Below are 24,092 nucleotides of genomic sequence, written 5' to 3' on the forward strand. Positions count from 1 at the left end.
GTCTGAAATCACTACCTGGTCCAGCACGACTTAACCTTGTAGTAGCAAGATAAAAACTGACTTGGTAGCGTCTCTAATCATAAATACTGGTAAGGGCCTCATCATCATGTCTGTCTGCTATTGTAGATAACGACTATGATAATGATGTCTGTGACCTGAAGATCATGTCAGCCATTCCACCAGATCTTCTGTCCAGTAGTAGAGCCTGAATACAGAAAGGGTCGGCTGTATTCCAAGAATGGCAATAGAAAATAAGTATGTCTGTAATCCCTGTTCCTGATATAAGAGAAACTGGAAGAAAAAAAAAAAACTCCCCTAATCATACATTGTCCTGATTCTGATCATTTTACTGTGCATATTTGATTAAAATTTGTATATTGCATGATTAGGAATGTACACTTTTTTATTTCCCTTTTATTTCTGTTCCATTGACATGCTTACACAAAGAAAAACTTGTCATTCCATTTTGTCCTTTTTTTTATGAAGTTTACTTGATCATTCTATTTTTGATGGTATTGTGTTTTTATCTATTCTAAGTTCAGACAAATAAAAAAGTGATATCATTGAATGTTTTAAATTATTAAACACAGGGGAAGGATATTCAGTGTCATGACAGTGAGGGCATGGGGCTCTGAATAATAAGTTGAGTAGAACAGGTCATGTGAAGCAGCGTACTGAGAGGCAACCCACTCTTAATTCTCTATTGGTTCAGTTGTTAGTTATTTTACCAAGTTTGGCTTGTGACATTTAAATATACTCTCGTATGACTCTGACTTTGGAAAGTCCTGTCTTTTTATTTCTCCATATTCCATTATCAAGCTGTACAATGTAAAATGTTTTAAAGGGTACAACATAAATTATCTACATTCCCTTTAAAGAAAGTCCACCCAAATTAAAAAAATAAAGGCTGTAAGAAGCTGCTGTAGTGTCTTTTTTTGTTACAGTAATCTGATTAAAAACCCATATATGCCAAAATGGTTTTATTTATTACAAACAATATATAGATGTGTATGTGTGTGTGTGTGTATATATATATATATATGTATATATATATACGTATATATATATATGTGTGTGTGTGTATGTATATATGTATGTGTGTAGAGAGAGAGAGAGAGAGAGAGAATGTGATCAATACAGCTTCACCTATTGTTTTGAACTTCAATTCCCAGAAAACTTTGCATGACAGCAGAAGTAGTCGAGACATCTTTACTGACTGACAGCGAGCAGCTGAGTTTAGTAAAGTTCAACTAACAAAGCCGCAGGTTTTGGTTTTATTTAAAAGTTGTTTCTTTTCTTTGAACGCAAACGTTGCTCAGCCGACCCACTTTCATGTGTGATTGCAACGCACCCGAAAGAGGAGATATGCTAGCTTTCGTTAGCATCACTGTCAAGCTAACCGGCATAAGTTTCCCGTGTTCACTTTCAAAATAAAAGCCCCCACTCGAATCGTTAAAGCGTCAAAAGTCTACGCGAAATGTCCTCTGAGCTGTCATAATTGTTTCTTTTTTGTTTTGTTTTTATTCAGGAAAGGTTCACAGAGAGGAAGACTCTCTTTTGCAGCAACGCCCTTATCGCATTCACATAGTTACACATTCATACCTGGAAGCTCTCCATGGAAGCTCCCTAGTACAACCACAGTCTGATTTTGATAACAGGTTCATTTTAAGTGCAGCTGATATAGCGTTGAATATAGTTGACTAAGGGATTACAAGTTATAGCTAAGCTAAAAAGCCAGAAAACTACTGATTCATTCGAAACAAACTTGGCAATGTTCAGAGATAAATAGGGCCTTTATTTCTAAAGATGTAACCGGAAATGAAATACATACTGTGTCTAACTTGAAAACAGTAGGTTTAGATGGTCGTTGATAACTAGCTAGGGCTCCCCGGGATTGTTCACAACAGAGGAAGCCACACCAGCTCTGACCAAATAAAGCCCCGTCGCGATTTTTAGATCCTGTTTTGAAACCATACTAACGGAAACTAACGTTAACGCGTTCCTGTGCGAAGGGCTTCGTTCTTCTCCTGATAATAGCTAACGTTATTGTTTGTACCGAGCTAGCTTTGTCCTTTGCAGTCACAGCTGTGGTGTGTTGCTGATATATTTATACAAATCGTTGTGGAATATGGCTCAGCATGGACATCATGTAGCCAGTTCCCAAAAAGCACTAATGCTGGAGATGAAAAGTCTCCAAGATGAGCCAGTCGAAGGGTTCAAAATAACTTTGGTGGACGAGTCGGACATGTACAACTGGGAAGTAGCGATATTCGGACCCCCAAATACACACTACGAGGGTGGTTATTTTAAGGTGAGTAGCTAATGTTAGCTAGCAGTCGACCTATTGTTCTTTAGCTGGTAGATTTAGCCTACATTTAACTAATTTACTCATAGAGGACAACCCATGGGTTAACCATAGCCTCCAAGCAACCGTCTTCAACAACAGCAGGTAAGGTTACAGTTAATAACGTTAACTTAGCTAGCTAATTAGCAGTTGTTCCCTGTTTAATTGTGATTAAACAGTCTCCCCTTCTTTGTTCAACTTTTAATCAACTAGCTACACTCAATCATGATTATTACATGTTGCCGTCGCCAGCTTGTACACTAAAACTTTTTCCCTATGGCTTGGTTTTCCTTAAAATAGAGATTCATTGAGGTCCCTTACAGTGACAACCAGTGCATGATCACGTTTGACAGAATTACTGTGTTAACATGAAACTAGAGCTGTAAAGATTAATCGATTAGTCTTCAATTATTAAATGAATGGCCAACTGTTTATAATCGGTTTGAGTTTGTTTTTTTTAACTAAAGAAAAGTTTAAATTATCTGATTCCAGCTTCTTAACTGTGAATATATATATATATATATATATATATATATATATATATATATATATATATGTGTGTGTATATATATATATATATATATATATATATATGTGTATAGATAGATAGATAGATAGATAGATCAAACAACTAATCGAGTAAATTATCGACAGATTAATCAACAATGAAAATAATCGTTACAGCCCTAGATGAAACAGAAGGTTGTTAGCATAACCGCCTCAAGCTTTTAACGTTACCATGATTAGCTAAGCTCATCATCTAACTCATTCAATCATTTCCTTTGTGTTTTACTTTACAAATCAACAGCCCTATCTTGAATAGGCTTTTTGTTTGTATATTCAAATGAACTAAATCCATAATGTATGGTAACCTTGGTTTTGAAAATGTAGACAGCCCCAATCTTAGCTTGTCTAATTTTTGGTAACTCGTCATAAGCCATTTAATTTGTTTTCTAGCTCACTTCCTCCCTTGAGAGTGGAGATGTGTTGGTTTCACACATATCTTTTCCTGTTTATTAGCATTTGTGTTATTGACAAAGATGGTTGGCCATTTACAAAGCCTCCACTAACAATAACTAACTAACAAGACTGAATTGTCTTGGTCTTCGTCACTTTTTAGAGTGACAGGAATGTGAGCTCTACTTATTTTCATGGCACCATGGCAGTGACCATTGACCTCTTCTCAAGTATGTAGGTATCGGGAAGGAAAATTGGTATTGGAACATCGTTACTGTTCACTACTGGTTGTTCGTACTGGTTTGCCCTAAAAGTTGGCGCTACAGTACCTTACTTTAGACTCACTTTGAAGTCCCACTCGAAGGCACACTCCTACATTGTAAATGTAGAATAGCATTGCATTTGCTGCCATAGCAGAGAGCCCTCTGTTGATTTGTCTTAAACTTAAATGAGTGTGTGTGAAAATCAACTTCAGATATTGCAAAACACTGAGGGGATTGTTGCTCACCCAAGTCCTACACTAATGTGGTTATTCATCCTATAAAGCACTTTGATTAATTACTTTGTCTGGCAAAGTCAAATGAACCCCTGTTAAAGCTGCTTCAAACTTGCCCTAGATAGTTGTTTTATTGGATATCAAATAAAAAAAAAATAATGAGCTGTGATTGAGGTGGCATAATGATCCTGTCTTTCTGAGAAAAAGACAAGAATGTAGGTCAGGGCCCTGATAGAACATTTAAATTTGTCTTTGAAGTAGTAAAGAAAAAAAAAAAAAAACATACTCAAATTGTGCATGGTCTCTTTACAAGGGCTTTTTGTTGTGGGCTCATAATGCTAAATCCTGTACACTTTATTATTATAACATATTATGTTCCATATGCATGAACTGTAAAGCCCACTGTGTTGAGATTATCCAGCATATTGTAACTGCTCTGTTTGTAAACCCATCACTTTGGTGCTTTGTTATTCCAGTCGTTGAGAAGCTTGTCCATTTTGCCTCTGGTATATTTTAAGCCTGTGTGAACACAAGCAGAGGGCCCCGGCCAGGCTACCGTAGACGGTGTTCCGTGTGTATCCGTGTGGGTGCTGTGTACAGGAATCCTTTGTCGGGCTAGGAATGCACAGCCTGGCTGTGAAATCTACCGCATGGTTGTGACTCATTGTTCTCTGCTGGGTTTCCATCCAACCAGTTTGCCATATTCAAACAAAAAAAAACACCCTCTTCTGCTCCAGGTTATTCAAACAAACAAACAGTCATGACATGCTGCAACTGCATGTTCATCTGAAACAGGGCAGTTAATGAAGTCATACGAAACCTGGCTGAGTCAGCTATTTATTTCACATGGGTGTTGCTCTCAAAGAGTCGCACCATGGTGAATACATTATGACTGCAAGCACACAGTGGACTGCGACATATTGAAATGTCATTCAAACAACATTAGATAACTGCCCTGCATCCACAAAACCTAAGTAAACACAGTGCCATATCATAATACATTGACCTGTTGGTCTCACAATAGGCCCCGATACTGACATTCAGTCATCGGTTCTGAGACCTCTCCAAGCTGAAGGTCCTTTGTGTGTGTGCATTCTGCTTTGTCATGTGAAGTATCCCTTCAGGCTCTGATGGCGCTTTTCCATTACATGGTACCTGCTCGACTCGCCTCGACTCTACTCGCCTTTTTTGGTTTTCCATTACGAAAAAAAGTACCTGGTACCTGCTAACAGGTACTTTTTTTAGTACCACCTCAGTCGAGGTTCCAAGCGAGCTGAGGCGAGCCGAAAAGGTGACGTGAAAGCGACAGATGGGGGTGTCCTGAACAAACCTGCTATTTTTAAATAGTTTAGCCAGCTGTTTTTTTTTTTTGCTGCCTCCAGCTTCATTTGAAACTAAATGTCTTCTGGCTGTGGCAACAACAACACACCTTCCACGTTCTGTGTGTCGCGTTAGGTCACGGCAGTTTCCTGCGGCACCGCTTGTTTTACAGTTCTGCGGAGGCTCCAGGCAGAGCTTTCGCCATAGCCTACGTACACACACACATGGCCGGCTCGACGCACGCACCAGCGCACAAGTATAAACATCAGGCCACTTGCATAGTATACGGCGAAAGCTCTGCGTGGAGCCTCCACAGAACTGTAAAACAAGCTCAAGTGGCCTGATGTTTATACTTGTGCGCTGGTGTTTTGCGTCAAGCCGGCATATAACGACCAGCCACGCTGAGGCGGTACTAAAATCTGCAATGGAAAATGGACGCACAGTGTGTCGAGGCGAGTCGAGCAGGTACCATGTAATGGAAAACGATGAGGGCCAGTCAGTCCCAGTGTGTGTGTGTGTGTGTGTGTGTTACAGTGACTATGAGGTTTAAACCATCTACTTAAGTAAGTGAAATATGTTGTTCATCTGCGGTTTAAATATGAAAACTGTGGTGTGACTGGGGTCATCTTGAACAACTGTAGAATTGAAATTAATGGAAAGTTTATGATCCACCGCAACTGTTTGTTGATCGTGACTCGTAATCATGACCAAAACATAAAAACTGTGTTAGCCATTTTCTATCTCAGTGTAGCTCTCTAGTAGATCTCTGGTTCCTGACTGTTTGATTGTCTCTCTCCGTTCTTTTTCCTTTCTCTTTAACATCTCTGTCTTCTCTTCTCGTATTTTCTTGACACTGTGGAAGACTTACAAAATCAAGAAGTGAGACCTCTGTGTTTTTATGAAATGATACAGTATTCAACATGTCATCTGGGGAAATGATGGCAAGCACATACACGTGCTGCAATGATGAATTTTTGTTTTTATTTTTTAGATGTTTGTGTCTCCTTAAAATGTTTTATTTGTTGATGAGCCCCTTGTTTTTGTAATCTCACAATTTGTGAGTGCTTGCAGTTTTGTCTGATACTGCTATCCCCTCCTGTATGGTGGTGGTGGAGTAACATAAAACACAAAACCCACTGCATTTACTGTGTGTGCTTCTGTGCTCTCCATGTTGATCAGTTTATTGAGTTAATGAAACAACAAGGATGGCCATAAAAACATGTGGTCCATCATCTGTACTTAGGAACTATGACTTTGCCATTTCTGTGACACCAGAGTCTGTCAGTTCACATTTGGCAGGGTTGACCTCTTTCTGTGCCGTTTTGTGGTGTGCACCAGAACAGCAAAAAAAAAAAAGACTGTGCTTTATATTCATAACTATAAGGTCATGGTCACGGACGGTTATGTTCAACAGAAACTATGCTGTGTGTGTGTGTGTGTGTGTGTGTGTGGTGTGACTGCACTGCTGTGAAAAGGCCTGGGATCTGTGAAATTGGATGGCTGGCCATGTTTGAAGCACTGCTGTGTCAGCACCTGGCATCTTTAATTGTCCTTTTTGTTGCATGTAATTATGACATAAATGGAATCTCTGTGACTCTAAATATACTGTGGAACAGAACCTCTTTCATATCTCAGTCATGTGGTGACCTCGAGTGGCTAACTAAACACTGACAGACCACTTCTTCACAGCAAGCATGAAAAGGAGGGGTGTTGCCCGTTGGTTTTGGCTTGTCTGTCTTTTTCAGCTCCAGACGATCAGTCGACAGACACTCAGTTCTGTTAAGCAGCTGACTGTGTGCCTTCCTTTTTTTCCTCCGCGGGGGCATGCTTCATCATTTGTACCAGCTCCATGTTAGCCTTGCAGTAGCAGTGGAGGGGAGGGTACCAGCAAGAGGACCCAGCCCGGCTGCAGAGGGCTTGGCCGAGCCTGGCTGAACTGCCGGAGTCATGTTTCCCCCCCTCTGGCTGTGTCACAGAGAAATGAGAGCAGGGCAGAGGAAAGAAGACGGAATACAGAAACTGCCAGATCAAGAGCAGACAGAGCCTTTCCTTCTAGTGGTGCCCCTTTTGAAAGGAGAGCCTGCTGTGAATAGAGGTGAGCGTGAGGCCCCAGTAGACAGTTATAACCGTCCCCCTGAAGCCCTGGCCATGTGTTCTTTTTCTCTTCCTCTGTATCCAGTGTGGTAATCATACCTATGAAACATAGCTGTACAGGCTGTTTGTTTGAAATTGAAAAGGTGTTGCGACCACCTAAGAATCAGTTTGTAACTTAACTTCTGACCCTTTTCCTTCTCCTCAACATCCTCCTCCTGAGTTAAGTTAATGAGGCAGGGACCTGCTGGGTACGAACATGAAAATCTCTGGGACCTCTGTGTGTGTTAGCGGAATTACCTTTTTTTTTTTCCCTCGTCATTCAGTGCGAGTGTTGGGTGGGTGTGTGAGGATAAGGTCTGTAGAGAAGGCAAAGAGGTGCTCGGGGAGAACGGAATGATTTGTTCTGTTCAGGGTCTTTGCATTGACCTGGTTTACTTCGCCTTGCTGTCACTTTCCACAGGCTGGGCACGTTCACTCTCGTTCCTGTTCTCTCTTCAAGGCAGCTTTTTTGGCCCACAATCCAAGAAAGATTTTCGCAGAAAGACGAAATTGATCTTGTGTTGTTTTCTCAGTAACAAGCCTTTCATGAGTCATTTTTTTACGTCCTTGGTGGGAAATTGGCTGCTCTTCAAATGAGCTGTTCAGGGTTACTCACCTCACCGTGGATGCTGTTAATTCTGTGCTCAATCCAATTATGAGGCATGACATGCAAGTCAGCTTGTAGCGTGTTGCCGCAAGTGTACTGAGGCTAGCACTTAGTGATGGGCAGAGGTCTTCTCTGAGCTAGTATATCTGAAGCAAAAAGTCCTTCCCAGTAGCGGAGACGCACTGAGATCGGAGAGAGACGGTATTGTACATGAAAGGCTCACATGTGAGTATATAATAAGGATGTGAATCGATCTATTCAATAACATGAGTTGATCCCTAGAAACTCAAAAGAGAGAGGTGATATTGGCCTTCTAAGACCCAGCTGCATTGCTCCTTTTCCTCCTCTTGTGTTTCTTGTCTTCTGTCCGCGTGGTGCTGATGAGATAGACAAATGAGCCAAGCAAGCAGCCTGTCTGTGTTAAGGCCAGCTCTGTGGCCACTTGTGTTTGTGGCATTGTGTTACAAGGGATATGGTTTTAAAGCCTCCTGGTAAGCTGCATTGTGAAATCATTCTCTTACCTTCTCAAAGGGATCAATGCTCATGCTTATCCTTAATGCTTATCGCCACCTTTCTGATGTACTTGTAGTTTGCATTCAGACTCACAGGATTGTCATTAGGGCGGCACAATATATCGCTTTTTTTTATCATCACGATAACTGGCGCAATAATCACATCGCGAAAGGATGCGGCATATCGCGAAAGACACTAGTTTCTTAGTTGAAAGAAAATATCAGTAGAAAATGGCAATTTCAAATGTAACTGTCATTTTTTTTTTAGTGGTGCCTATTCAATTCAATGTTCAATAGTTATTAAGTTATTTTATTGGTTTACATATATACAAATAATAAAGAATAATATACACATAATCAATAAAAGACCCTCAGAGGGGCTTAATCTGTGCACTCTCCAATGCATAATCCAATTAAAATAGAAAAATAAACTAAAATGCTGAAAAGTGTTGGAAATGATTTCCTTTCATTTGTTTTAAATTCAACAAGCAAAACAATTTGTATTTTAGCAGAATATTGAAAGCAGCAGAACTAAGTACATTTTAATATCTGTTTATTTATCGCAAGTAATATCGTTATTGTGATATTCAACGTTATCCATATTGCATATTTTCCTCATATTGTGTGGAGCCCTAATTGTGATGAATGAAACTCTTTATCGGGAAGTGTTTGGTCTCAAAGCAAAATGCTACAAAGTGGGACAATTTTTTTTTTTTATTCAAATATTTAAAGCTATAGTGCGTAGTTTCTGTCTCCCCAAGTAATGACAACAACACTGTCATTGCATCCGGCAAGCCTTTCGGTGATCGCGCACCACCCCCGCCCCTCCTCCACGCAGTTACTTGTAGCCAAGGAGGACACAGAGGATTAAAAAAAACATGGTGGACTCTTCAGAAGAGGTAACTATCTTCGCTCCAGCTTCTGCACGCGAAAGTCGCCGGACTTCACCATTTTGTAAACCTAGTCATCCTGAGAAATACAGAGAGAGTTTTGTGGAGCTGATAGTCTTACTTAGCTTTGTATCAGCTCATTTGGCAATGGCTTGAATGTAACGGACATCCATTATTATAAAAAAAAGCTTTAAGGGCACAAAGATCCTATGTAATGAAAGCAGCTGAGTCATTGGTACCATTTCCCTGTGTGTCACCACAGAGCTGGTTGCTCTGGTTTGCTTTTCAGGATTGGACAAAGTGTGTGTGTGTTTTTTTCCCCCGCCTCTCTGATGATTTTTTTAATATCAAAGATATCATAATAAGTTAAATGACAACTGAATGGATAGATAGTTATTTGCCAAAGGAATTCAATTCGAAGGAAAAAAACCATAACAATGCCAGAAAAATAAAGACGTCTGGGGCTTTCAGAAGTCAAGCTGCTGAAGAGTGTTTTATTCACATTGTTTTGTTGGAAAATCAAACCTGAGAGACAAACAAACATAAACCACTTCACCCACTGGGAGTGTTGGCACAGCGTTACGTTCAGCCGAGTGCCCTCTAGTTCGCTTTTACACCATTTACATTTCATTTTGAATAGGACCACAGTCCATGTCCAACTGACTGTGGGCAGATGTGGAGGCAGGGAGGTTTCCCAAATATACAAGATTAGATTATCTTTGCCTACTTTTCAGCCAATGACATATTATCTTGATGCTGATATTGTTTTGGAAGACAAATCAAGCTCTCCCTGTTGTTCCCTGGCCCTCTTCTTCCTCCCCCCTCCTGGCTGGCTGCTGTTGGTTGCACTGTTGCCAGCCTGTAATGTGTACAATGCTGGCCTGAACCCTGCACTCTGAAGGGCCGCCAATTTTCTAGCAGGGTCAGTCGGACCCGGGGATTTAGTTTTTTTTTCCCTACAAGCAGCATTCTCTCAGGACTGTGTCAGTGTTTCCTCTCCACTCTGGTTTTATATGGTGAGAGCAGGTTTATTCTGCAAATCAGCATCACTCAAGACACCAAATACAACAAATGTGGCTCCTGTATGGAAAGTCAGGTCACTGATACACTTTAAAGGCAACAGACACTGAAATACAGCTTTAATGGACAGATTCACAGGTCATACTTATAGTGTTTTGGTCTGAGCGTTGATATGTTCCTGCTACATCCAGCCTGGTTCTAATGCTACATTGCACGCAAAGAGGGATAAGACCTTAATGTTAAGCACGAGTATTATATAAAGCACAACCCCTTTTTATTCCAAGTAAAATCCCCCCTGCCTCCTCCCTCCACCACTCCAACACCTCCCTTCTCCCATGCACCCGATCCCCCTGCCTCCCGCTTGTCTGTTCACTGAGGACCAGCTGACCATGCCGAATCAGCACATGTGAGCAAGTGTGTGTATATGTATATGACGGGGGGGATCAGCAGAAGGTTTCATGCTGCGAGTGACGTGCGTGTGTGTAATCAGAGTAGTCAGTGTGTCTCCCACCGTCCCACCCATGGCACGCCTAATGGAACGGGAGAAGGGGTCCACGCATAGTAGCATTTATACGGTGTGGGTGTGGTTTCAGTGCATATAATAGCAGAACATGGGTGTGAGTAGTGGATTGTCTTTGGTTGCAGTGACAGCTGGAGAGGACAAACCCCCACAATGTCTTTACACCAGCAGCTCCCCTCACCTATCGGTGTGTCTTTAAGCTCAACACACGCGGCAGCTGAATGCATTGCCTCGCTCCCTCCACACCGTATTACATTACACTGTCATTAGCTCCTCCATGCTCAGCCACCTTTGTAGGGTTTGCCATGACTCTACAACTACTATTTATAGGGTTCTTTCAACCAGGTATGAGTGAGTGAGTGAGTGAGTGAGTGAGAGAGAGATTTTTTTCTGGATTCAGTTACCCCTGGGAGACGGCAGCCACAAACACAGTGGTTTTTAGCAAAAGTATATGTGGATCCAATACACACTATAGGTTTTCTATAGTTAGGTTGCTCTTTTGACCCAAGCGGTGGAAATGGTTCTCCCAAACGGCAATAGTTCGGAGCAAAGTAGTCATGACTTGTCTGTTGGCAAAGGGAGAAGTGCAGATAAACAGCCTGCCTTTCGCAATGCTAATACGTGTCTTCTCCCCCCCTCAGGCTCGGATCAAGTTCCCCGTCGACTACCCGTACTCTCCACCTGCTTTCCGCTTCCTCACCAAAATGTGGCATCCCAACATTTATGAGGTAATTGTGACCAGTATAAATTGGGAATCGACCGATGCTGGTTTTTCAAGGCCTATACCGATACTGATTATTAGTGGTTAATCAAAACGATAACCGATATTTGGAACCGATATGCATTTACAGTGAAAATGAAAATCTTTAAGTCAAATGTAGGATTTCAGAATGTTACAAACTCCAACATAAAACTTTGTTTAGATGCTTTAAGCAATTATTTAATAAATGAGAAACTTTCAACATAATGCACAGTAAAAGATAGTGTTGTGGGACATTAAGTCAGACTCAGTGGTGAGTGAAACCGAAGCAGAGGGACAGACACAGAGCTGTAGCGGAGCCACAGTAGGGCACTTTTTAATTAATCAACTTGATCGGTTGTCAGGCAAATAAAACACCCATACAGATAATCTGCAAACGGCCGAGTATAAATGCTTGGGCAAAACATACAGGAGCTTCTCATAGGCTTTGTTAATACACCTGTGAGCTAGTGTCATATTTGTAGGGTACATATGAGTATAAGATAACACTAGATCCTGGTAAAACTCAATTTCTTTAGGATTTTAGGATGTTTATTTTAGACAAACTGTAGAATGTCCAGTCCTATTTCTTTTTAATCTCATTTGTAACTGTATCTGAGTAACTATTGTCTGAACGTGTTGGTGTATTCTCTTGTGTCCCTAGAACGGTGATGTATGCATCTCTATCCTGCACCCACCAGTGGACGACCCACAGAGCGGAGAGTTGCCTTCAGAGAGGTGGAATCCAACACAGAACGTCAGGTACGCTAAATAATGTTCTCAATTCCGTCCTAGTTTATTTTGTGAAGCACAACATGAACGAAAATGACAAGCAGGGTTACTGTTTGTCCAGTGGCTTACAGCTGCCTCCTTAAATGTAATTATTTGAATCATCAACAGCCTCCCGCAATCCAGTCATCAGTCTTTTAGTCAATTTGTCAAATGGTGGTTTTGTTTTTCTTCTCTTCTCTCACTGTCCACATTTCTGCATTTGACATGTGGACAGCAAAGATCAGATAGTCATGGCTGAAATCAACCCAATCGCGTTCCCATCAAGCATGAACTCAAACCGCTGATCTTAATGTTGTGAAGTCCTGTTGTGGTTCTGTCATAATGTTGGGATTTTATTGTTGGTATTATTCTTGTGGTGGTGTTTTAATGCTGTAAAATGGTATTGTTGTTGTAGTGTTGTCCTCACGTTGTGGCTTTTATTGTCGCAGTGGTGTTTTAATGTTGTGGTTTTTGTTGTTGTGGTGGTGTTTTATTGTTGTGAAAATCTTATGTTAGTGTTTTTATTAGGGGTGCACGATTCAGAAAATGTCACGATTCGATATCGATGTTCAGGCTCAAGATTCGATTCAAAAACGATTCTCAGTATGTAAATGTAGTTACTTTTCCCATGTGATTGTAGTAGACCTACAATAAAAAAAACAAATTTAAAAAAATAGATTAAAAGATTTTTTAGAGCATCGTGATTTGAATGTGAATCAATTTGTTTTGTTTTTTTGGTTTTTTTTGCACACCCTTAGTTTTTATGCTTCAGTGTTAGGTTTCCCTTCTGACAGAGATGTTATTCTCTGTTTCCTGCTCAGGGACTACAAATGAAAAATGGCTCATAGCTAACTCTGATACTGCTAAGGAGCTGTGCATTGTCCCTGTCAAATAAACAAATAATGGCATGTTAATAAATAAATGAATTAGGATTGCAGACGGGGATTTCCAGGGGCTTTGCACCTTAATGCCATGTCAAATAACTACCCTTCTTCTACTGTCCATGTTTCCCCCATTGTCTCCACCAATCAATACAGACTAAAGGCTTTAGGTATCATGCAAGTGTTTGTGCAGCTTGTATCCCATTTCTTACAAATTGCTGGTAGCTGGCATAAAACACGGTAAAATGCTTTATTTATTCAGCCCCTGCAGGGGGTACAGACACAAACTTTCATAGCTGGATTTAACGGTGTCCACAGTAACGGGCCCTCTGTAGCCTCTGAGCTGATGAGGGCCCACTACAGCTGTTTCAGGCTGCTAATAAGATTTGTAAATGCATTATGTTGGTCGGCTCTATTGTTGTTGCTGAAAGCCAGTCTGAAATAAACTTCAAGTACAAGTTGATTCAGCTGAGTCAAAGTAAAGTAGAAATAATAATGTCAGTATCTCTAATGAACGGTGGGCGGCTCTTGGAGCTAAATTCAACAGATGACCGCAGAGACAAATGGATGTTCTGATGTTTAGCGGGCTGGTTGTCTGACCCTAACATTCATCTCTCCCCCTCTCGTTCTGTCTTTGTCCATGTGTCCTTTCTTTCTTTCTTTCCATCTCTGTTCTCAATGTCTCTTGTCTCGTCTTACCTCCATCTTCCCTTCCCCACCCTGTGTCCCTCTGTTTCCCCTGTCCTCCTCCTGTATTGCTTTCCTGTATTTTAATGTCGCTCCACTCTCTGACGTCCCTCTCAGGACCATCCTGCTCAGTGTGATCTCTTTGCTGAACGAGCCCAACACTTTCTCCCCGGCCAACGTGGACGCGTCCGTCATGTACCGCAAGTGGAGAGACAGCAAGGGCAAGGACAGAGAATACATCGAGATCATCAGGTACCAAGAGGAAAAACGGCAGCGCGCGCACACACAGCACCTTTCACAGATTTCAGGTACACAGAGCAGCAGCACTGAAGCTCTGTGTGTCCTCTTCTGCTTTTTTGTTTTGTTTTTCTCTTCTGTCTTTCCTCCTCACAGGAAGCAGGTGGTGGCTACAAAAGCTGAAGCGGAGCGGGACGGCGTCAAGGTTCCCGTCACGTTGGACGAGTACTGTGTCCGCACCCAAGTCCCGCCCACAGACGACGGCTCCAACCTCTTGTACGATGACTACTACGACGACGAGGAACTGGAGGAAGACGACGAGGACGACAACGAGGACTGTTGCTATGACGACGACGACTCAGGCACCGAGGACTCCTGACCATGCCTTCCCATGATGTCTCCCTCTCGTCCCTGACCAGTCCCTGGCCTCGCCCCCTCGCACACACACACACACACACACACACACACACACCTCCCTTTCTTGTCATGGACTGAACTTTAACTCCCTGCCCCCTCTTCCTCCTGAATCAACCCCCCCCCCATCCTCCTCACTTAGCACAGCCCCCCGTCCACCTTCTGTCACATGTGCAGTCACAGTATGCACACTAAAACCTGATGCTTCGAAGAGAAGAAAGCTACAGAGTTGTTTTTGTTCGTTTCTTACATGTTTCTCTTTTTTCCGTTTTTTTTTTTTTCTTCCATTTTTTGTCTGAGTAGAGGTTACACACAATGCACACACACAGTAGCACAACTTACAGATAGTAGTACTTCCTCATCTGCTTCCGTTTGTCTGCACTGATAACTAATAACTGGTTGAAATTTCCTAAAAAAAAAACAAAAAAAACGTTTTAGCTCCAAGATCTGTTCCTTCCTCTGGCTTTGAGTGGAACAAAGTCTGTCTGATGGCCAAGTTTCTTGTAGAAAATTTGGCGGAGGAACGGTCGCGCCTTTATCTGACATCATCAGCAGGGTGCAATGTAACGTAACTGGTCAGATCAGAGTAAAACAAGCGGGGAGCATTTGCAAAGTAGGCTAATAGAGTGTGTGTGTGTGTGTGTGTGTGTGTGTGTGTGTTGAAAAGCGGAGTCACTTCTGTCTGTGAGCCATGTGTGTGACTTCTGGTTTAGCGGGCTGTTTGAAGCCCTGCCATGCTTCACCTCTGATCTTTCTTGAGCCCCAAGGCTTGTGTGGCACCAAACAGGCAAGTTGTCAGTTTAAAAAAAAGAAGAAGAAGAAGAGCTGTTCACACTCCCTTGTGCCTTCCCTCACTCCCTGATATCACAGATCTCAATGACTTGCCTGGATGAGCCTGCCTCGGTCAAAGCAGCCAGACATACAAAAGGTGGCCGAGGGAGATAGTCAAGCTCACAAGGTCTCAGGTGGGGATACTGTGCAAACAGCGCCCTCCTGAAGGAACAAACATTATAGCAGCACCTGTCAGATTTGTCCATGGTGTGATTGAGAAAGGTGTAAGATCCAACAGTTGAACTGAAGACTGGAATGTAGATCAGAATCCCACAATAGTCCTCTTGACTGCCACGCGGCCTTCAACATATAAGCACGTGCTACTAGTGGCCTGGATGCATTAAGAAACAGCTAGCTGAGCCTGCTGCTGCTCCTAAAAATCCAATGTACTGTATTTAAAAAAACAAAACAACCTATGCAGTCAGCGCTTGAACCTACTTAATATGCAGTGCTTTAAACGTGGCAGTAACGCTGAGCCTTTTCAACAGTCTGACCTGAACTCCAGCTTGAGGTTTACAACCTGTAAGGGCTTTGGACTGACTGTCCTTGGTTAGAGATGGACATGTGTAGTTGTATCTGTCTTTTAGGTTTGTCGGCGGTTTGTTATTCTAACTTAGAGTAGCACAAGTCTCCAGAGCCAGAGTGAGATTGTACACCTTCACCAGAGCTCTCCCCCTAGTGGCGGCTCTGTGTACTGGCATTTTGTTTTTCTCCCCCACCCCCCTTTTCCCCTGAAATGCTTGACTGGGCCGCAGCCATCTTGACTCACCTGAATCAATGAACCCTGTTACCTCAGATGAGATCAGGTAGCAGTGTGAGTGATTCAGAAGAATGAAAATGGCCTGATGAACACGCAGACTGACGGGGGGTTTGTTTTCAGTCTACGCTGTCAGACGGCCCACTTCGTTTCTTCTCTCCTAACTGCCAGGAGTGCTCTGTTTCACACTTAAGACCCATCCAACAGTATTTCCGATGAAATTTCCGTTGTGTGTGAATATTTGCCGACCGTTTATAAGATGTGCTGAGAAGTGTGGAGAAGAAGCAGAAATGGGGATAGGGTTGAACTTTGAGCATGAACAGGAGAATGTTCTTCACTAGCATGCTGTTATGATGTGTTTGTGGTTTTAGATCTGTTATAAGGGTCGCGGGGGGGGGTTGTCTCCAGAGACAAAGGTCTTCTACTCAATTTTATCTAAAACTGTTGCATTGTGAATGGGCTGAGGATTGTCATTGTTTTTTGGGAGGGGGGGGCTTCTTTTACTGTTTTGATGTAATCTTTTATTTCCAAATTGTGGTGCGAGCTGCAATGTTTTCTGTCTTGTATGTATTAAGTGCTGCGAATATTGACCTGATTGTTAAAAAGCCAGGATTGTTCATGGAAGAACACAACTAAATGTACCAGCTTATTAACACGAATATCATAACAGCAGAAAACTTGTAAAGAACCAAATTGACACAGCACTCTACATAGTAATTGTTCAAGCCCAGAATGCTCAGAAATGAGTTCTCAATACTCAGTAATTGACTGATTTCCATCACGCAACCTACGAATGATCCTTCTCCCCTCTGTTTTGAGGGTTTGGGGTGAATGGAATTTGATTTTGGTCAAACTTTGTTACTTTTATCGTCTTTCCTCCCCACTCGTCCCCCTGTTCTCTGAGCTCTGATTGGTGGCAGCATCACTGAGGGTAAAACCCAGCATATAATTACAGAAAACTACAAGAACCTCAGGAAAAAAACAACTACCAACTAACAAACGCAAAACAAATCCTTTTCCAGCTGAATGAACCTGACCCCGGGGAGTCTCACTTTTTGGCTTCAAGGGGACTGTTTACAATCTCTACCTTGATATGCACATGTGGATATTTGACGATCACTTGATGTTTGTTTTTTTCTTGTTTATATTTTCTTTTTTTCTTATGGTTTGTAAATCTATTTAAAATCTGAAATAAAGATCTTTATTAGATATTGACTGTTTGTTTTTTTTTTGGTTTTTTTGGGGGGTAAATGGTTGACTTGATTTTTTTAAAAGTCCCTTTTCTGTGTTCTCTTATAGACACTTAAAATGGCGTGAATGAATGAAACTCAGAGCTAGCTCTGAGAGGTAAGACTTGTGTCCTTCCTTCCTTTACTTTCACTTCATGTTTTTGTTTTATTAAACCTTGGGTTGTGTGCATGATGAGATGTGTACCCAGTAGGCACCCTGCTGGACTCCGAGGGTGGTGGAGACTTTAAAGGATTTCCTGACGCTTTCCATGTTTTCATCTATTAGAAGCGGGCATTTTGGAAATTACTTTTTTTAAATGGACATGGTTTCTTTTTTTTTTCCTTGTCTTCTGTTACCTTCTTCACTCTAAACATGTGAAGACACGGTAAGACATTTCTGTATGTTCTGTCCATTGCAACTCATCTCTCGGAGCCTCTCTGTGTCAACATGGTAAACATATCTGCTGAACATCAACATGTTGGCGTTGTCACTGTGAGCATGTTTGGATTTAGTTTGTAGCAGCGCTGTGCCTTTAGTGTAGCCTCACAGCTGCTAACATATCTGTAGACTCTTGTCAGATAAAGAATGGTGCTGATCTTATGAGGCATTACATGCAACTAGACTACACCAGGCAGCAGTAAGGGTGCTGAAATATGGACAAGGAACAATTGTGATAAGCCTGTCTCTGTAGTCTGGTTATACTGTAGGGAGACGAGTTTTATGTCATACTGACGTCTAGCTGTTTTGGATATTCATGTATCTTTACAGACAGTAAAGACAGTCTACACATGTTTGGTAAACAAACCATTTCACTGTAATGGTCTCCATTGACAAATACTGGAATGGAATAATTCTGTGTTGGGGAACGATGCGTAAGTACGATTGTAACACAGGAGTGTAATTACCAAATACCAGAGATAAAAGTAATCTGATGTGCTCCTGAGTTGGACGAGCCCAGTAATTATGCTTTTGATTGATGACATTATGGAGAAGGTTATATTGCAAGAAACATCTTACCTAAAAGCAGCTCTGACGGGCCCAGCATTATGCAATAAGCAAAATAATAAACTATAATAAATGAATAATAAGAAAATAGAAATTGGCTAATCACAAATCCCACAGGTGAGGAAACTTCAAAATTAATCATCATGTCTAATGCTGCAGAAGTTTTCCCACGCTTTTTACATCTTTCCTGATGAAATTAATAAGGAGATTAAATTAGATTGATGATTTCAACTCTGTGGGTATTCAACCCCTCAAGAGATGCACAATGAATTGTCTCAACAGAATTGTGTTGAGACAATGTTCAGTGGATAAGTGGATTTATTTATTTTATTTTGTTTCAGGTTTATTTATTTGGGACAATGCATACTAATAATACCTAAAAGTAAAATGTGCCAGAATTAGCCTGGAGGCTATTTTACATCTGCTGTCCCTGACTGGTGGTAGGAGGTCACCCTAAAATGAGATAAAACGATTATGACGATAAAGCGATAAAACCATGACTAACACCTATAGGTGAAATTATTTCTAAACAGTATTACATGCTTCACTCTGTTTGCACGTGCGTTGTTGCATCTTCTCACTTCTTGCATGTCACGATTTCTTTAAAGATTATTTTTTGGGCTTTTCCGCCTTTTATTTGACATGACAGCTAGGTGAGAGAGAGGGAGAAGACATGAAGGGAATCGTCAAAGGTTGGATTCGAACCCTGGACCTCTGCGTTGAGGCATAAACCTCTCAGTATATGTGCGCCTGCTCTACCCACTGAGCAACCCGGTCATGGCATGTCATGATTTCTGCAGATTTTTTCTGTGGGGAAACTGATCAGAAACAAGTCACAGGAAGTAGTCTTTAATTTAACAAACTTAAAAATTGCTGTTGACACTAAAGGCACAATCCTCCTTCTGTCTGACATATTTCCTGTCTTGTCTGTGCAGCTTTACTGGAGACATGATAGTTGTTTTTGGTAGATCCAACTAATTGGGCAATGCAGATATTTTCAAGAAACTAATAAAGATTCCTGTCACTGTGTCTTTTCTTCCATGTGCCTTTAGAAATGAATGTGGTCCTGCAAGAAAACTGAGGTAAGACTGTTCTTGCCTAAATAACTACACCAGAGTGCAATAACTTTGTCTTAGTGGAGACAAATGAGGTCATATCAACTGCTCTGGTGTATGTTTTTCCTCAGCTTTCCTTTATTTTAGTGATTTTCTGTTTGGTGTGTATGATTGATTTTGTGACAGCTTCATACCTCTAGGGGGCAGCAACAGCTTATTTCTTGTTACATTTCAGCTGTTAGTGGTCTGTAAGAAGCCTGAGGCTAAATGATAGATTTCAAAACCATGTGAGTGTAATTTTATTACTTATTTACTTTTTCAATAGCAGTCTATTAAAATGTGTGTTTCTCTTCTTTTCTCAGCTCAAACGTCTGGGATTCTACAATCAACACCGCAATCAAAGTTGAAGCCCACAATGTTTCCCTGCCATGGTTCTCCCATAGGGGGCGCTGCCAATATACAGACATTAGAGAGTAATATGGTCCATATATTCCACCCTCTCATATAAAAGTGCCACAGTATCCTCTGGTTCATTTCCACTTTTCTCATCATCCACTGCGACTTTGTAGATAGACTGCCAGTCTAACTCACATGTTGTGCTCTCATATGCTGCTCCTGCGCATGAGTTATAAGGTTTATCATCTCCACTCTCTCATTTCCTTCTGGTAAAGTGGACCTATGGCAGTAATCTGGAATATGAAAATCATCAATCTGTGAATTGCCACGAAGGAAGTTTCACCTGACAAAAAATGCTGATCAATTTACTGAAGGCTGGTGTTTCAGCCCAGCTCTGTGTGTGTGTGTGTGTGTGTGTGTGTGTGTGTGTGTGTGTGTGTGTGTGTGTGTGTGTGTGTGTGTGTGTGTGTGTGTGTGATCTTTCCATGTATTCTTTTGCATCCTATCAACTCTGCCTTGAGCTCCCAGGTCATCCCATCTGTCTCCCCCCACAGAGCTATACCGAGTCCATCACACATTTGTTTCCTGTGGCGACAGGTCTGACATTTTGCCCTGCGTGTGTTCAATCAAAATGCCAGTTCAGCGGACCGGAATAAGCAAGACACTGAAGTAATCCTGGCATTTGCAGCATTGCTCCTCTCTCTCTGTGGTTTATTTCATACAGTGAAAAGGAATACACTGTTTAAACTGCAGGGAATAAACCTGGATCAGAGCCAGATGTTACAACCCGCTGCCCTCTCTCACACTGTGACCTTGTCCCCCCATCCCTTCTCCAGCTGGTGGTTTGGCAGCAGATCTCCGTGCCTCAGCCGAGTCAGAGGCCCTCGGTGACCTGCGGAGAGCTGGGCGTCCTGAGGAACGAGCGAACTGGGTGAACTGTAACAGACCGGAGAACGGAGGAGATGTGAGATGAGAGAGGATGAGAACAGAGGAGGAGGGGGGGGGGGGGGGGGGGTTGATCCATGTGTCAGGATGTGAGATGTCTCCAAAGCAACAGAAGTTGTGTTGGAAGTGGGTTGGCAGGAAGGAGAAGGATGGATGACTGGCTGTGTGTGTTAAGAGTCAATGCACACACGGAAAAACCTGGAGGGGCACCAGACCTCCTGCAGAGCTCAGTCTGACAGCCTTGTTTCTGCATACTCGTAGACTTCCTGTCCTTCCAGGATGCCAATCAGGCAACCCAGCAGTAGGCCTATATAATGTAGTTAAATTAGCTCCACATTTACAAGATGTAACATAAGAAATATATACATGAATGCATCAATAATTATAATCTAATTACATACATTATTCTGAAATAATGTATGTTGTAATGTAATAAGGCTACTTTTACTTTTGGTAGCCTACTTTAAGTATATATTTGATGCTAATACTTTGGTACATTACTTAAGTAAAAGTTTGAATGCAGGACTTTTTACTTTACAGTCTTTCTACACTATGGTATTGCTACTTTTACTTAAGTAAAAGATCTGAGTACTTCTTCCTCCACTGGTAGTTACACCTGTCTATCCACTGAGAGAGCAAGCATGTTCAGCCACACTTAAACACGTCTGTATTATCCACTGAGGAACTGCACTTCAGTACTTTTGGGTGTGTAATAGCCTCAGTGTTCTTCACATTGTGAGGCTGACAGAGATGTAGGGTCCGGCCCCCTTAGTGAGCGCAGAACAGACGCATTGACCTTTTCTCATGCTGTCCTCGCCTCAGATGCTGAAGATTCAGACGCTTGTGTACCGATCTCATTATTTCGTAAAGGAAGCTGTTAACAGTGTGAGCACGGAGTACTAGGACATTCAAATGTTCCTCGGCAGATATTGTTTCCATTTTAATAAACTTACATATGTTTTGTGTACTTCTGTTGAATTTAAAAGGTAGTATTTCTTTCTTTTTCAACAATAAAGGGACTGTATCCTGTAAAAACACTTCAGGTTCTGTGGTCAACTGTAGTGTTGAAACATTGATTCATTTATTAGTCAATAGGCTGAATATTCATCACCATCTGTTTTGATATTCGATTAAGACATTTGTCAAACATTCCCTTTTTTTTTACACACATATATATATATATATATATATATATATATATATATATATATATATATATATATATATAGTAGTTTGTTATAGACACAGGGAGATGATTTGAAAGCTCTGATGCAGAGAATGTACACTAAAGTGACAGGTCTATAGGGTGCTGAATGAGCCCTGCCCTGGCTTCAGATGACAGACAGCAGTGGGTGAGGGTTCAAATGTGCCTCTGCAATCTATATGGTAAGTGGCTCTTTTCAGAGGTTGATTACGTCAGCGACTAAACTCTGAGGAGACCTCAGACGGCAAAATGTGTAATTATCTCCACTGCTTTACATGCATACTGAGTCTGTGTCCTCGTTGCTGTAGGTTAAACCTTAAAGTCCGGTTTTACTTTCATTACCTTGTGAAGAATGTGATGCCACAGGTTTATCCCGCTCTCTGGATCCGGATTTCTGTGTGTGTGCATATTTTTACTAATGCATGTGTAAACAGACATGGGTTGGTAACTGTTAAATCCATGTGAACCTTTGTTGTCTTTAAATATAAAGACAAATGTTTTACAAATGTAATTTATAACTGTTGCATATGTATTATGTGTCTGAGAGCAGGTATCCATACATGTGGTTGGAGATGATCTTTCTGTGAGTGAGTTAACCCGACTTAAAGTCCCTGAAAACATATTTTCTTCTACACATCTTCTTAGATGTAGTCCTGCATGAACATGTTCTTTGCCAGCAACAAAACAGTTTTGTTTTTTTCTCAGGATATTTGATCATTTATTCTGGCTTTTCTCACTGATTTGCAGTGGGCGAGGCTCCGTTGAAAAAATTATCATTTCACATGTTTCTGTGCAACTCCACGTGCCACACCTAGGATTGGGCATCGAGAACCGATTCCTACTTGGAATCGTTTCAAAAATTACGATTCCAGTAGAATGGTTTCTTTATTGGAATCGTTCTGAATCGTTTAGAGGATTTGAACATGCGCAAGTTTTGGTTTCCGAAGCAGCCCGGCGCTTGTTGTGTTGCAGCCTTGGAGCACAGTAAGCAGCGCTCATGTGTGGCTTTATTTTACATTGAAAAAGCCCTGTAAAACTGCAATTGAAAAAAAAATACCATTGAATCAAAATAAAACTTTCCTCTTATTTGTGAAAATAGGCATGTGACCTGTTTCAACTCCACCCCTCAAAGAATCGGAATTAAGAATCGATAAGAACCGGAATCCAAAGGAAGAATCGGTATTGGAATCAGAATTGTTAAAATCCAAACGATGCCCAACCCTAGCCACACCCCATGCACTATGGCCACATCAGAAACAAAATAACACAGATAGATCCTAAAGTTACAAGTACAAAAGTAGTGCATCAACCAAGTGTAATAAATTAGGGGAAATACGACAAATTCTCAGTGTTAGCACTGATAAAGGAACTGAAGGCTGACATTATTGCCATGACATTTAGAACAAATATTAATGTCCCCCTCTGGGTGAATTTCAATAACTTTGATGATCCTCTGACTTTTCATGGCGGCGCCATCAGGTCCATTTTTAATTTGTCCGATACTTTGGTTTATAACCAAATATCTACACAACTTTTGACATCAGCCTCAGCTGTACTTTGTGTTTTGTGATGAATACAGTTTCCTAACTTTACTTTGCTTCTTATGGAGTCAAGAACATAATGGAATAGAGAAATACTTCAGATTTAATACGACATTTTCCTGGGCTATAAAAAAGGCTGAAATTAATCTCATCTTCCATCTGAGTGAGGCAGAGACAGGCAGAGCTGACACCTCTTCCAGGCTTTTTCACATGAACTGTTTTAATCAGTGGTTTGTCAAGCTTTTATTGCCACTGTCCTTGCTGTCACTAGATATTCACTCTCTCAGCGGAAATCTGTCCATTTCTAAATCCCTTCCTGTCAAGCCAATGCAGCGCTGTTATTGGCTCTATGCAACTGATCTTTGATAAAACAGTGGCCTGTCCCTCTCAGTCCGCAGGTTACTTGACTTAAAACCAAGCAATCTGGACAAATAAAGATCTTTTTGTCCTGCAGATCAATGAAGACAGCGGGGCCCTTCCTATTTTAGACTGACAAATGAATTTGTTGCCATAGTAAAGTTTCCAGGGAAACCGATCAGTCGGTTGAAACCCAAAGACAGACAGACGAAAACAGAGAAGAAGCTAAATTGAATTAAACCA

At 41.4% G+C, this 24,092-nt stretch overlaps 1 protein-coding gene across 2 annotated transcripts; it reads left to right on the forward strand.

Moving 5' to 3' along the window:
* The first annotated feature begins 1,843 nt into the window (after positions 1–1,843).
* cdc34a (cell division cycle 34 homolog (S. cerevisiae) a) lies at positions 1,844–15,350 on the forward strand. 2 transcript variants are annotated; one of them, XM_078259050.1, is made up of 5 exons: positions 1,848–2,311; positions 11,441–11,527; positions 12,203–12,300; positions 13,995–14,129; positions 14,271–15,350. In XM_078259050.1, exons 1-5 carry the CDS (start codon positions 2,129–2,131, stop codon positions 14,491–14,493), a joined length of 726 nt encoding a protein of 241 aa, XP_078115176.1. In that variant the 5' UTR covers positions 1,848–2,128; the 3' UTR covers positions 14,494–15,350. The 2 variants fall into 2 exon arrangements, with proteins under 2 accessions (XP_078115177.1, XP_078115176.1); XM_078259051.1 differs by lacking the exon at positions 11,441–11,527 and having other exon boundaries at positions 1,844–2,311.
* Positions 15,351–24,092: the final 8,742 nt, after the last annotated feature.

This window comes from Sander vitreus, chromosome 9, assembly GCF_031162955.1.
Source record: "Sander vitreus isolate 19-12246 chromosome 9, sanVit1, whole genome shotgun sequence".
NCBI classification, from domain to species: Eukaryota; Metazoa; Chordata; class Actinopteri; order Perciformes; family Percidae; genus Sander; species Sander vitreus.

Coding starts and splice junctions, on each gene's coding strand:
- cdc34a (XM_078259050.1), top strand. CDS start 2,129: ATGGCTCAGCATGGACATCATGTAGCCAGTTCCCAAAAAGCACTAATG. Junction 2,312..11,440: donor ACGAGGGTGGTTATTTTAAG/GTGAGTAGCTAA, acceptor TCCCCCCCTCAG/GCTCGGATCAAGTTCCCCGT. Junction 12,301..13,994: donor AATCCAACACAGAACGTCAG/GTACGCTAAATA, acceptor CGTCCCTCTCAG/GACCATCCTGCTCAGTGTGA.